Source organism: Panthera leo, chromosome B1, assembly GCF_018350215.1.
Source record: "Panthera leo isolate Ple1 chromosome B1, P.leo_Ple1_pat1.1, whole genome shotgun sequence".
Taxonomy (NCBI): Eukaryota; Metazoa; Chordata; class Mammalia; order Carnivora; family Felidae; genus Panthera; species Panthera leo.
Window position 1 is genome coordinate 133,540,377 of NC_056682.1, and position 14,791 is coordinate 133,555,167.

A 14,791-nucleotide genomic window follows, 5' to 3' on the forward strand; every position below is an offset into this window, starting at 1 on the left:
ATTGTGAAACTCCAATCTTCATGAGAAATTCATAGCACAGACATTAGCATCAAGGACAGAGTATTGCTTGAGACACTTCCTGAAAGACTTTAACTCCAACAAAAAATGTTTGCAACCATGAATAACCAAGGTCCTAGCTTCTGAGTGTTTTATGTTAACTTAAAAAGAAATTCTCCCCTTCTCCCTTTCAACAACATGCTGATATTTAAAAAGAAAATAAGCACCATACAACATGACTAACACTAGAAATACATGAAAATCCAGGTGTTCCAGCTCTGTGTAACTGTAGACCTTATGAATAAACAGGGAATAGTGGGTCTTGCTTTCTCTCAATCCACAAACATACCAAGACCAAGGCATTTTTATTTCTGTGCCCCAATCATTTCTGCCTAATAATTCTTCTATTGCAATATCTTTTAAAGACTTGCTGGACCAGTGAGGTGAAAGGCATGGAATTTTGGCCTTCTGGTCACTAAATTTTCCTTCTATGTTAAATCCAGCTTTTGTCCAGATTTTGCTGAGATGACAGGATTTTCAGATTACTAGGAGACCAATGCCTCAGCTCTGGAGCTTATGTGGAAAGGCATTCAAATAGTGGGGCTCAGACTGTATGGGATGTGTGTGGGATTAAACAATTCCACAAAGTGGATATCCAGCTGGGATCGTTTTAGAATGTTCATTACATGCCAAAAGAAAATCATAAAAAGAAATGTTAGCCAAATGAATGGGCATACACATAGCCTTAAAGAGAAAGCTTGAAGTGGAATTCAGCTATGTATTAAAGTAGCTTTGCTAATTCACCTCCAGATTTTTCTTTGTTAATCTTAAATGATTTAGGTTCTTACATTTTTTTTTTTTTTTTTTTAACGTTTATTTATTTTTGAGACAGAGAGAGACAGAGCATGAACGGGGGAGGGGCAGAGAGAGAGGCAGACACAGAATCGGAAGCAGGCTCCAGGCTCCGAGCCATCAGCCCAGAGCCCGACGCGGGGCTCGAACCCACGGACCGCGAGATCGTGACCTGAGCCGAAGTCGGACGCCCAACCGACTGAGCCACCCAGGCGCCCCTAGGTTCTTACATTTTATTATGAGGTAAAGCATTTTCCATGTCCTTCTAAAAGCAAGTATGTCTATTTCTTTTGTCAGTACTGTTTTTCCTTACTAGCAGTAGAGGATTGTCATTTGAGGGTCACTGTTGACCACTATTAACTCAAAGGACCAATTCTACTCTTAATTATGTATGTTCTTCTCTTCTGGGTATCTAACACACAACCAAAAGAACTGTGAACTTTCATAAAAAGATCTAAGTATTGAAGCTATCCATTTAAGAGATTAGCTTATATAAGAGCTGAATATGTGCCAAATGATGTAGGGTTGCTCATGTAGGACCTTTACACTGTGTGCTTTATTCAGCAAGGTCTATTTAGTTCCCTAAAATATATTCCTTATATCAGTACGTGTATCTAAAAAAGGCAAATATTTAAATGCGAAATCAGTTTGGTTCAAGACACAAACAAGCTGGGTATTTAGATAAGGCAGTATGACAGGAAGAAGGCAGCCTTTTCCTTACCTTGGAGGATGAATTACTAGGAGTGAGGACAGGCTTGTGGCAAGGCTCCACAGTGTGGTGACCTGAAAGGAACAACACAGAGAGTAAGAGAAGAGCCAGTTGGAACCCAATAGGGACATCAAAACAGTGAAAGAAAACCCACACTTCTGTGCATGTTCTTATTTTCATTAGTGCACTAAAAGAGGTCATATTGCAAAATGATTTAAAACCAGCTACACAAAATCAAATATTAGAAAAGGGTTTATCCCAAGGAAAAAGCTAATTTCTTAAAAGAAAATACTAGTCTGCACAAAAGCTCAGTTCGGTCTGAATGGTTCTAGTATCAGACACTGAATGTAAATTCTCTCAACTGAATGGGAGAGGCATCACAGGTACTGATCTACACTAACTTCACTATTTAAGGAAAGATAGTGCGCCATTCATATCATTTCATAACGGCTATCAATTTAACACAGTAAAGTAAGTTACGGATACAACTAAACAGAACTTTTAATATATGTCTAAACCAAATGTTACTTTTAACTCTTAGCCACCAGTACAAAGATTCAATACATATTACATTAAAAATGTAATACATATTACAGTTAAAAATCATATTTAAAAATAATTTGATTCATCAAATTATATCTTTAAGAGACTTTGAAACATATAGCAGAGTTTGGAAAGTTAAAAAAGAAAAGAACAGAAAAGAAAAAAAATGTACCCATCTGTGTACTCAAGGACTTCTATTTGAAAATGACCTAAAAATAATTCCACCTAGAAAGATGAAGGTTGACATGAAATTTCTATAATTATGTGGATGATGTTATTACAAACAGTCAAGAATGTTTTTTAATATTATTTCCAGGAGGTATAAAACATTATCAACCTTCCAAGGAAAGTACTGAAAGAGCATACCAGTAATAAACTACTAGTTCAAAAAGTCATATTGGAATAGTTCAGAACATCATAGCTTATTATTTGTACTGTCTCCCTCCTGTTCCCCTAATTGCCCTTCACCTTGTCTCTAAGCAACCACTAATCTACTTTCGGTCACTATGACTTCCATCTTCTTTAATTTTGAATAAATGGAATCACACAGTATAAACTTTTTTCTGTCTGACTTCTTTCACTCAGCTGTCTTATTTGGAGGGGTTATTTTGATTAGGTTGCTATGAGTACCAGACCATTTTTATTACTGAATAGTACTGTTGTTTGGATATTTTGCAATTGGTTTCTTCATTCAGCAGTTTTTGGACATTTGAGTGGTTTTTGATTTTGGCTTTCACAAAGGAAGCTGCTAAAACATTCATGTACAGTTTTTTGTGTATGGATATATGCTTTCTTTTCTCTTGGGTAAACAAAAAGGAGTGGAATGGCTGGATCATATGGGAGGCACATGCTGAACTTTTTAAAGAAATTGTCTGTTTTATAAAATGGTTGTACCATTTTATATTCCCATCACTATAAGAGAGTTCCTATTATTGATACTGATTTTCAGAACTCATAAAGGATCAGTTCTAAGGGAGTCAAGTGAGAGAACCCCATAAAGACAGTTCGCTAGGCAGTTTCTACAAGGTGGGCAGGGCTTAGCTCTCTTTAGCTCTGAAACTACAAACAGGCAACAAGTAACTACCCGTAAGTCACTAGAAAAAATGCTCTCCTGACTGTTCTGTGAGATAGTCCCTCTCTAACGTGAACTGGAGCTATTAGAGAGAAGCTGAGATCCCTAAGGCATTCAAGAAAACTGGCGAGGAGGGGAACAGATGTAATTTAGTGTTTTGAAGATAAACTACAACTGTAGTAGTGAGATTCTTTTGGTAGATGTTACTGCCTGATAACCTAAAAGTTTAGTTATGTATGAAGTACTGAATTCACATTTCAAATACATTAATTTCAACCACATTCCCACGTCTATCATTCTTATCATGGGCATCAGAAGCTACGTTTACTGAACCCGATTATGTGAATGAGAGCATGGAATCAGAAACCCCAGGTTTAAATTCTGGCTCTCCCATTTATTAACTCTGTGAGTTTGGGTAAGTTATCAAACTTCTCTGTGTCTCAGTTTCTCCTTCTATAAACGGAGGATAATAGTAACACTATTCTCACAGGGTTGTTTTGAGGACTAATGCACTTAGAAGAATGCTTATTCTGAAGAATAAGCATTAAATTTATGTTAGCAGGGGTTGCGACCACTAATACTACAATTTCTTTTATTATGCTAGGATATAAGACAGATACTTTGTGTATTCATTGCCATGCTCCCAATGCCCAGACCAATGCCTGGCACACAGAAGAGACTCAATAACTGAATAAATTGCTATGTGACAATCATTATGATAAGCATTTTACATATTATTATTGCATTTATGCTTCAGTATAACCTTATAAGATAGATAGTACTAACATTTTTATTTTACTAATAGGAAATAGAAGCTTGGATACAGATCAAGTAACTTCCTAAGGGCACACAGAACTTATAAACTCAGGTCTATCTGGCTGTAAATCCCATGGTCCATGCTGCTCAACTATTTCCTATTACGCACTGAATTTTAGAGATGCTTTTATTTAAATGTGATTTTTTGTACTTAGATCCTGAAAAGCACTCTGGAAGGGTGATAAAAACACTGTAGTGATAGTCTCCAATTTTGCTTTTGGGAAAAAAAAATAGTTATCTCTGCATAACTACTTGTGTCACAAAATGAATGTATCCTTACCGTTGACTTTGGTTGACTGTGGGGTTGCAAGAGTGTGCCTCTTGGAACTGGGGACCACTGGATGGCCATCTCTGTGTTATAGAAAAAAAAAAAAGGCAATTCCAAATTATTTAAGATGTTTGTTTAAATACCCTTCAAACCACTTGGTAACTATTGAGCCACAAGAATTTTATTCCAGATAGGCTTCAGGGGGTCTAGGCACCCGGAAGCTGTAGACAAAATATTTATCAGTTTTCATCTACCTCTTTTCTAGAGGGAGATATTCTTGACCCAAAAAAGATTAAGAATCATTTCTTTACATAATTTTTCTCTGGGTTTAGGATTAACACATTACTGTATTTCCCCTCATTTAAAACACTTGTAATATTCATGATCTAATAACTTAGTTCACTGTCATTCAGGTGATGGTTCAAAGATAACTTAGGAATTATAGATGACTAAGTTTTGTATATCTGAAACCCTTGATACATGCTTTTAAAAAAGTTATTTAAAGTGAAAATCTAGACAATATATATACATATGTATTATATATACATACACATTATATATATACATATAAACATATATGCATATATACAATATACATATATTATATATACATATACATTATATATATACATATACAATATACATATATTATATATACATATACATTATATATATATACACATACATATATATATGTATATATATATGTATGTGTATATATATATATATATATATATATATATATATGTATGTGTATATATATATTTAAAAGATTATAAGAAGGATAGTACCACCCAATGTGAAAAACTGTTAAAGACATCACCTTGGAAACAGAGGACTGGTATGCAATCTTAACACTGCTAGTACTTGAGAGAAAAGGGAGGTTGCCTAAAGTATATAGTGCTGGGAGAAGCAATTTACTATGGGCCCTACACATCCTACATATTCTTCCTGGGTACCCTAGAAATGAAAGGCCCTGACTGCTTTTTATATGGGCCAGTTCTCAAGGCTATGTTTGTGATGAGCAAGCTTGAGGGATGAGGGAGGCTCTTTCTCCAAATAAAAAGCAGGTTTTCTTACAGGCTGCCATGAAGGGCAGGGTTCCTCTTCTTCTCATGGTATTTCTCTCTGGTACTACAACCCACTGCATGTGCAGGAATCCACTAGGCCACATGTGTCATCTTCAGGAGACTTAGAAGATGTGTGGAACTTGTCCCAATACCATGCCATTGTTGCTTGTGGTTACCAAAAAAGTATTTTGTCTCTGACCCAGGAGTTTCATACCTTCTACCAGCATCCAAGAAACAATAACAGGCTGGCTTATTAGCTTGCAAGTTGGGTAAGACCACAGACCCTGTACAGTTCTTGACATACAGACAATTACCACAAATATATACCTCTCTGTTATTGCTGGCTGTGGGCTTCAAAGAGGGTAGATATATATAGTAGTGGAGAGAGCTGGAAGAAGAATGAAGGGGAAAGTAATTGTGACTAGCACCACTATATCTGTTGTGACTAAAGTGAAGAGAAAAGCAGAAGGGCAAAAGAGAGTGATTTTAGAGCTAGCATGAAGGGTACTCTACTAGTTTTGAGGCAAAAAAATTAGCTGGCTCTATGGTTCACAGAGATGTTAATTTTCACAAAAATATTTTCCAGATTGAACACTTTCCTCTTTCACTCATTAACATTCAGCTACACCTATGAAAATAAATGTATTCCAATCTAATTTTTAGAAATATATGAGGTAGGGGTGCTTGGATGGCTCAGTAGGTTAAACATCTGGCTCTTGATTTTGGTTCAGATCATCATCTTGGAGTTCATGGGATTGAGCCCCATGTCGGGCTCTACACTAACAATGTTAGTCTGGAGCCTGCTTGGGATTCTCTCTCTCTCAAAATGAATAAATAAACTTAAAAAAAAAAAATATATGAGGGAAACAGACTAGGGATTATATTCAAAGAAAAAAAGTACACAATCAAATTTAAAGGTTTAGAAGGAACAAATGTTTATGATCAAATTATTTAATTACATTTTCTATACTTTTAAAGACATACTATGTAAAACTCACCATGTATCACAGACATAAATGTCACATAAATGTGTAATTTAGAAAGTCTGGCTGTGTGTACATTACGGTAGGCAGAATAATGGCCCCACAAAGGTGGCTACATCCTAATCTGCCAAACCTGTCAATATGTTACCTTACAGGGTAAAAGGGATTTTAAAGATGTAAGTTAAGGATCTAAAGATGAGGAGATTATCTTGGGTGGGCCCAATGTAATCACAGAAGTCCTTATAAATGAATGAGGAAGGGAGGAAAGAGAGTCAGAGAAAGAGATGTGACAACATAAGTAGAGTATTATGCCTGCTGGCTTTGAGGATGGAAGGGAAGCTCTGGAAGGTGGAAAAGGCAAGGAAATGGATTTTCTCCTGTAACCTCTTAAAGAAGGAATGCAACCCTGATAACATCTTGATTTTAGCCAACTGAAATCCATTTTGGATTTTGGATCTTTTTTTTTTTTTTCATTTTGGATTTCTGACCTCCAGAACTATTAATAAACTTATCATTTATGCCACTATATTTGTAGTAATTTGAAACTAATGCATACATTTTTTTTTTTCAATTTATTTCTATTATTAAGTGAAGGAAAAGTTGCCATTAGCATTTCTTACAATGTGAAATTGTCATGAGGTATGGTGAAAGTGACAATTCTATGCCTCATTGGCTGTAGACATGACGTTTGGGCAGAACTAACTCTGTTCCAGCTCTGGGAATGGGCCAGGACTGGCCTAGGCCAATTGATATATTCTTATTTCTTTGTCTCAATTCAAGGGATAGCCTTAATTTAGGTCTAAGGCAAGAAATAGACAGTCCTTGCTTTACCATGGTTATTGGTGAGAATTGTTAGAAGATTGCTCTGGACGGTGCCATGTGTTAAGTGACAAAGCCACTTAACAATCATGAAGGAAACACATACACAGAAAAGAGGGTAATTGAAAACAGCAAAAAATGGAGCCATAGCCTGCATCAAATTTCACCTGATGACCACCTCATCTTTGCACTTTTAAATCCTATAAACTAGTAAGTTCCCTTTATTGTTTAAACCACTGTTGAGTTGTATTTTCTTTTACTTGCAATTGAAAACATCCTGACAAATGTGGTAACCACCCTATTATCAACTGCAAATATGTATCCAAACACTAATCCACTTAAAGTGCTCTTGGAATCTCCTATTAAGAAGTCTGTTCTAGCTTTATAAACTGCCAGTTTAGTCTGTGAGTTACTAATTCAGGAATATCTTTTTAAGATAACGTAGGTGTGATCAACAGCCTGAAACATGAGCAAACACACAAAACCCACAAGTAATTGCAGAGTACCTTGTTGCTTTCAGCACCACTGAAGGAAGCGACATGTCTAATGCTCTCTTAGCTTCTTCCAAGGTCATTCCTTGTGTGCTGACACCGTTCACATAGTGGATGATGTCCAATAGCTGGAGATTACCCTCAATGGCTGCAACTGACCTCGGATTGATATCACTAATATATATCACTTGATGAAGGCTGTCATGACCTCCAGATAAGGAAAAACCTTCAGGGAATAGAAAATATTGGTTTTCCTTAGTCTTAAGAGTACTTACTTTTAACCTAGCCAACAAAATCACACTGCACACAGCCTGAATGTGCATTACCCAACTCCTCTTTGTTGCATGTTAATATAATGTCAGGTAGCAAATGAGGCAACACTGGCATCCTGGGTAATTCTAGAACTCGTCCTAGGACTAATCTGACTGTCTTGGGTGCAGCTCGGAGCAGATTCACTGCATCTGTGTGAGTCATGTTTGTCACATCTGTGTCATTAACCTACAAAAATGAGAAAGAGGCAAAATAGATTACAGTTTTGGAAAGAGAAGTTGCCATGAAAATACAGCAATCTCCTTAGCTCTACCTTAGCCAGTAAGAGAATGGTCTCTAATTTATTGCTAATTCCCTTTACTGTGGAAATCATAAGTACAATGAGCAAGTAATTACATGTGAAATAATAACGTAAAATATCTAACAAATGCATCATTATTTTGCTAATATAGGAAATTTATCCTCATGGTAATTTAAGAAACTTTCTGTCCCTAAGACTCAAGACAGCTTATGTAATGCTTTAAGTAAGAGTAGAGGAACTTTCAAATTAAAAAGGGCACTTTCAGCATTCCCTAAACTGTTAACTATACAAAGGCCTTTATTTTTAAGAGGTGGAGAAGGAAAACATAAACCAAACAAAGAAATGGAGTGTTATATTAACTCAACCTTCTTGTTCTTCCTTCTCCAGCCCTGACTTGGTCTCTGGCCACATTTGCATAAATCCATTCTTTAATGTCTCACCTTTATGAGCCGGTCCCCAGGTCTTAGCCTTCCATCGCTTTTGGCTGGATCTTGAATGACATCATGAACATAACAACCAATACTCTGATTGCCTTTGGTTACTGTAAAGCCCAGGCTTCCTTTTTCTGATTTAATTAGGGTAATGAGGAGTTCTACTTCCTAGGGAAGAAAACAGCGACTCTTTAGGTTGTCTATTTTTGCCCATTGACGAACAGAGATGACTATTATTTCTACTGAATAGCGGAGGAGGAAATCAAACCTTAAAAGATTACTGATCTCAGCCAAGTGAAGCTAGGTCTATCCAATTCTAGATAGAATGTATCCCCATCTAAGAGTTGGGTTTAGAAGCAACACTATGTGTTGTCTAAAGATAGCTGAGACAAAACTTACTCATGCTTCAATTTTTGTATTTTCAAGGTAAACAAGGACACATGAATGGTTATACTTTGATGATCCTTTGATATATATTTTGAGGGGAAGGTGTAGGAAAATTCTTCATCTATTTCTGAGCAATTAAGATAGATGCCAAGAGCCACAAAAGAAAAGGTTTTCTTGTAAAAACATGAAGCCTTTAGGTGATTAGATATTACAACTTCATTTAGTTGTACAAAAAATTTTTTTTAAAGATTTTGACTGAGGGGTACCTGGGTAGCTCAGTCAGTTGAGCATCCGATTCTTAACATTGGCTCAGGTCATGATCCCAGGGTTGTAGGATCAAGCCTTGTGTTGGACTCCATGCTGACTCTGGAACCTGCTTGCGATTCTCTCTCTCTCTCTCTCTCTCTCTCTCTGTCCTTCTGCCCCTCTCCCCTGCCTATGCTCTCTCTCTCTCTCTCAAATTAAAAAAAAAAAAAAAGATTTTGAATGAGATATGAAGGTTGCTTACAGTTTACAGGGGTGATGACACACTTCTAAAGGAAATCTTGCAAAGCTTTTTTTCTCTTTTCGAAAAGATTATTTTCTATTGCTGAGAATGAAACTGAAGATGTATATATCACACACACACACACACACACACACACACACACACACTCTTCTAGGCAAACCAAGTATCTGAAGAGATTAACTCCAAAATGTTTATGATTTTTAGGTGGTGAGATTATCAGTGGTTTCAGTATTTTTTAAATCTGTTTTTTTAATTTTCCAATGATAAATATTTATTACTTGGATAATAAAAACAATATTGAAAAAGGCTGACTTTCAATCAATGTAAAGGATATTATTCTTGGAGATTTGGCTTCCAAACTGAATTTTAAGATTCAGAAGTTATAGGGTTATTTGTACAATGTAAAGGATTCCATTTGGGCATATACAAAAAAGTGTGGAAGAGAAAAACTTACATTCAAATTTGATTAAAAATTAAATAGGCAACTCATCAGGATTCGGGAAATAGTAGATAACTGTATTAGGTACTCTACCTATATTTCTTTTAATCCTCATCACAGTCCTAGGAGGTTACTAGCCCCATTTTATAGCCAGAACTACTAAGGCTCAGATGAATGAGATGCCTTCCATAGGCATCTGCCAAATTATAGCAAGTCAGTGGTAGCGTCAGGATTTATTTCCAGGTCTTTTTGTCTTTTCCCCTGGTTCTTGGCAGAGAAACACAGCAGATATGTTATCTACTTACTGGACCTGGATATGAACCTACTCAAAAATCAGCCTTTTCCCTAAAGGGAAGCTTTGTGTAACTACATCTTAACTGACAAAACATGGAATTTGTTTTTTACGTTTATTTATTTTGAGAGAAAGAGAGAGATTGCATGTGTGAAGGTGTGAGTGGAGGAAGAGCAGACAGAATCCCACGCAGGCTCCATACCGTCAGTGCAGAGACTTCCGTGGGGCTTAAACGCATAAACAATGAGATCATGACATGAGATCATGAGTTCATGACATGATATGAGTTCATGACATGAGTTCATGAAATCAACTCTTAACCAACTGAGCCATCCAGGTGCCCCCAGAATTTTCTTAATACAGAGGAAACAACTCACCAGCTCAAAGTCTTCAAGGTGGTTTTCTAAGTCATTTTTCAAAGATGTCAAGCTTTCTTGTCTAGTTGGTTCAGAAATGTGATGCATATGATATTTATCCATTGAATTAGTGGAAGCAGATTCTGATTGGGGTTGATAGCTCTGCCCAAGAGTCATGTCCAATGGTAGAGGGGAAGGAGGATTGCTACAGAGAGAAAGAAGCAAGACTATTTTCAAATACATTTCAATGTCAATACAGTAAGTTTGTGCCACAAACAGAAAGCGCTTAACACATATTCATGTCTGCTTATGATTGCATTCCTAGCTAATTTTTGCCTAACTCTGGACTATGAATTTATTTCATGTCTGCTAGATGCTAACAATACCCATTTTTATTCTCTGTCCACATTCTTTTTTTTTTTTAATGTTTATTTATCTTTGAGACAGAGAGATAGAGAGAGAGCACAAACAGGGGAAGAGCAGGGAGAGAGGGAGACACAGAATCCAAAGCACACAGAGTCCAACACAGGGCTCGAACTCAAGAACTGTGAGATCGTGACCTGAACCAAAGTCGGACACTTAACTGACTGAATCACCCAGGTGCCCCTGTCCAGATTCTATTTTGAAGCTCTTCAAGCTGCATAAATTAGTAAGACAGGTTAAATAAATAGACTTTTGATTCCTAGTCATTAACTAAAGGCTGAAGCCAATATTTTCAGAAGCCTAATATGTGTTTCAACATAATAAGAAAGAGAAGAAATAGAAAAAGAATATAAGTCTTATTCCTGTGGTTATTTTGGATGATCCAATGGGGAAAAAAAAGCCCCAAAACACCAAAAGAACTTGAACAAGTATGGTTGCACCTAGATATACACAAAGATGTAACCAAACAGTAAAATGTATGAATAATTGTTAGAGGTACAGATGTAGTCTTTTCCTTTTTTTGCCTCTATGCTTACCTTTTGCAAACTGTCTCCTCCCCACCAATCACTTCTCTTTGTATTAGTACTCCCTATTCTCCTACCCCATCAGTATCAAAATAGGTCTTTTCTCTTTCTTGTAAGTAATATGAATTATGGTGAAATACAAACAACTTTCCCAATTACTAGTAAATATACTCAAGAGAGCAGCAAGTCTCAGGCTGAACGGCTAGAGAGCTTACGGTTTTGCTAACTAAAACTGTCAGTCACAGTAACTGGATATCCAATACAGCCATCATCTGCCTGATCACTGTGAAGTTCACACAGACATATTTCATTCTTAGAGAAATGTATGTTGCTGCTCCTGTCACAAACAAGAAGCAGTTGCTTTGAGTGCTACACATAATAGTGACAATACCTGTCATCAAGTTCTGGTTTATTAGGCATTTTCTGAGGATAGTAAAACATGGTACAAATGGTGTCTTCCTGATCGTTAGATGCTTCACGTTGGCTTTGTGCCTGTGATACCATGTTGCTCAGAGTCTGATGCAAAGCTGAACTCCAACTCATATTTGGTATCTTTGCTGGAGCTTTTACTAAGTCGTCTTCTCCACTCCCACTGCTGTCACTGTAACTGTCTCTCCTGGATGTACATTGTTTCTTGTTTTTGTCATACGTTTCATTTTCATCTGAGCTGGTGCCTTGCTCCACACATGCTGCTTGAGAAGGGTCTTTACTGTTGTTTGGGAGAACTTGTGCTGGAGAGTGCAACGGGGTCTGTAATGGACACATTTAAAGAGATCGGGGTGTGACAACTTATATTAACGCTAAAACACTTAATTGAAAAGGAACATGCTGAACAGCAGCACTTTCTATTAAAATATTCAATTATTTTCTGATAATAAAGGTAACCTATGCTCATTACACAGAAAAATCATATATAAATATATGCGAAGATAACAACTAATATCATATGACTTATACTTTACATCAGAATTATATATTATATCTTACCTTTTTTTTTTTTAAGATTTTATTTTTAAGTAGGGGGGAGCCAAGATGGTGGAACAGCATGGAAGATTTTATTTTTAAGTAATCACTATACCCAATGTGGGTCTCAGATTCACAACCCTGAGATCAAGACTCACATGCTCCATCAACTGAGCCAGCCAGGCACCCCTGTAGCCTACTTTGAAATTTAGGTTTCGATCATGAGTTTTTTCTGAGGTCCTTAAATATGCTTTGAAAAAAACTGCACAAAACTATGTAATGATCCCACAGATGGCTATACCTTTTACTTATTTCAGAATTCTTTTATTTTATAGAGTTGCTTCTAACTTTCTGCTACAATAGAAATCTAGAGCTTTTTTGTATGTACATTTTCACCTGAGTTTCTCATTATTTCCTTATAATTTTCTATATAATAGTCAGTACATAGGATGCTTTGAAAGGCCTTGCTAAGTATTTCCAGATTGCTTTCTACAAAGATTGTATCAATTTATATACTCATTAAGAGGAGAGTTCTACTCAGTTCTTCCTATCTGGTGCCAAAAATCAATGTAGTCTCATAAAATGCTGTTTATAATACACCTTACAGAAATCATATTTTCCTATTAATATCCTACAACTACCCCTCTCCCGGACATAAAGACCAAAGTTTCTGGGGCCAGACACTGCTGCCTTTCATACCCAGGGGTCATGTTTATTGGTAATGGAACACACTATAAAGTAGAGAGGACAAAAGTTGTCCTTCTTCAATTATATTAATATTATTATCCATCTATGTATGGATTCCTACCTATCAGCATGTAATTTATAAATAACCATCAAAATAGATTTTGGATCCTTTAGCTATTCCTTGACATAAGAAAGGGAAATGGACAAACATATTGCTTGCTCTGTGATTTCTAGTATTAAAAATAAGGGCAAAAACTCTCAAATAAATTTTATTTATGTATTTACTTGTTTAAAGTTTATTTATTTATTTTGAGAGAGAGCGAGCGAGCACAAGTGGGGGGAGGGGCAGACACAGACAGGGAGAGAGAGAATCCTAAGCAGGCTTCACACTGTCAGTGCAGAGCCCAATGCAGGGCTCAAACCCACAAACCGCAAGATCATGACCTGAGCCGAAGTTGGACGCCCAACGGACTGAGTTACCCAGGCTCCCCTCAAATCGTTTTTATTATTTAAACTAGCTCAGAATGAGAATTATGCTTCCCAGTTTGGTTCAATGAAGAAATGGACAGAAGGGCTTTGTAACCATTATTGTATTTTATTTTTAATTTATTTACTTTTTAAATTTAGGTTTATTTATTTATTTTGAGAGAGAGAGAGGCGGAGTGTGTGAGCAGGGAGGGGAGACAGACGGAGAGAGAGAATCACAAGCAGGCTCTGCAGAGCCCAATGCGGGGCTCGGACCCATGAACGCATGAGATCATGACCTGAGCCAAAATCAAGAGTCAGATGCTTAACCAACTGATCCACCCAGGCACCCCTGTAACCATGATTTGAAATCTTTTCCTATTTATGCTTAGAAAACAAACTCCTAACATCCTAGAACTTTATAAGTGGAAAGGAGAGAAGAGAAAGTGAATTGAATTACTTTATATTACATATGCAGACTGCACTTGGAGGTCACGTGACACACCCAAGATACTCCTAGTTAAAGAATAAAGTAGATGAGACCCAGGAGATCAATCAGTGACAAAACCATGACAGCTGAATTAATCACTCAATTGCTATTCTATAAAAATATAAATTAACTTTTCATAGTTCTCACCAAAAGAGCAGGGTCAATTTCTGGTAGCACACCAGGTGAAGGTCTACATAGAAGCAAGGATACTTCTGGGGATGTTCCCCGGAGAGCAGAGATGACTTCCTAGGGGTACCATGAATGACAAATGAAGATACAGTTAAGATAGCACTATGAAATCATAATGAAAGGCTAATCCATCTCATTATTAGAAGTATTACATTCAACACCTGGGGGCTCACCTGCTGAGATAGTCCTTTCAAAGAGGCTCCATTCACTTTTAGGATAACATCTCCCACTTCAATTTTTCCACTTTCTGCTGCTGGCTGTCCAGGAAAGAGCTTTTTAACTCTTACTATGCTGGCATTCATTTGTTCAGGAATAAGACTGTCTTCTCGAGAAAAACTGAATCCTAGGCCTGAGCTATTTTTAAACAATTTAACCTCAAATGTATTCTCTGGAGAAAAAAAAAACATTAAAAAAATTTAAATATTCTTATCGTGCTGTGTACACAT

At 36.7% G+C, this 14,791-nt stretch overlaps 1 protein-coding gene across 7 annotated transcripts in view; it reads right to left on the reverse strand.

Annotated features, from left to right (window-relative positions):
• The window catches only part of PTPN13 (protein tyrosine phosphatase non-receptor type 13), a 227,101-nt gene that overhangs the window by 24,970 nt on the left and 187,340 nt on the right, over positions 1-14,791 (reverse strand). For all 7 annotated transcript variants that reach the window (XM_042935987.1, XM_042935989.1, XM_042935988.1 and 4 more), the window contains 9 exons: positions 14,519-14,733; positions 14,304-14,402; positions 11,943-12,301; positions 10,626-10,809; positions 8,632-8,790; positions 7,947-8,118; positions 7,636-7,846; positions 4,270-4,340; positions 1,571-1,632 (listed from right to left, as the gene is read on the reverse strand). In XM_042935987.1, the coding sequence (XP_042791921.1) occupies positions 1,571-1,632; positions 4,270-4,340; positions 7,636-7,846; positions 7,947-8,118; positions 8,632-8,790; positions 10,626-10,809; positions 11,943-12,301; positions 14,304-14,402; positions 14,519-14,733 (1,532 nt within the window). The remainder of the gene's footprint in view (positions 1-1,570; positions 1,633-4,269; positions 4,341-7,635; positions 7,847-7,946; positions 8,119-8,631; positions 8,791-10,625; positions 10,810-11,942; positions 12,302-14,303; positions 14,403-14,518; positions 14,734-14,791) is intronic.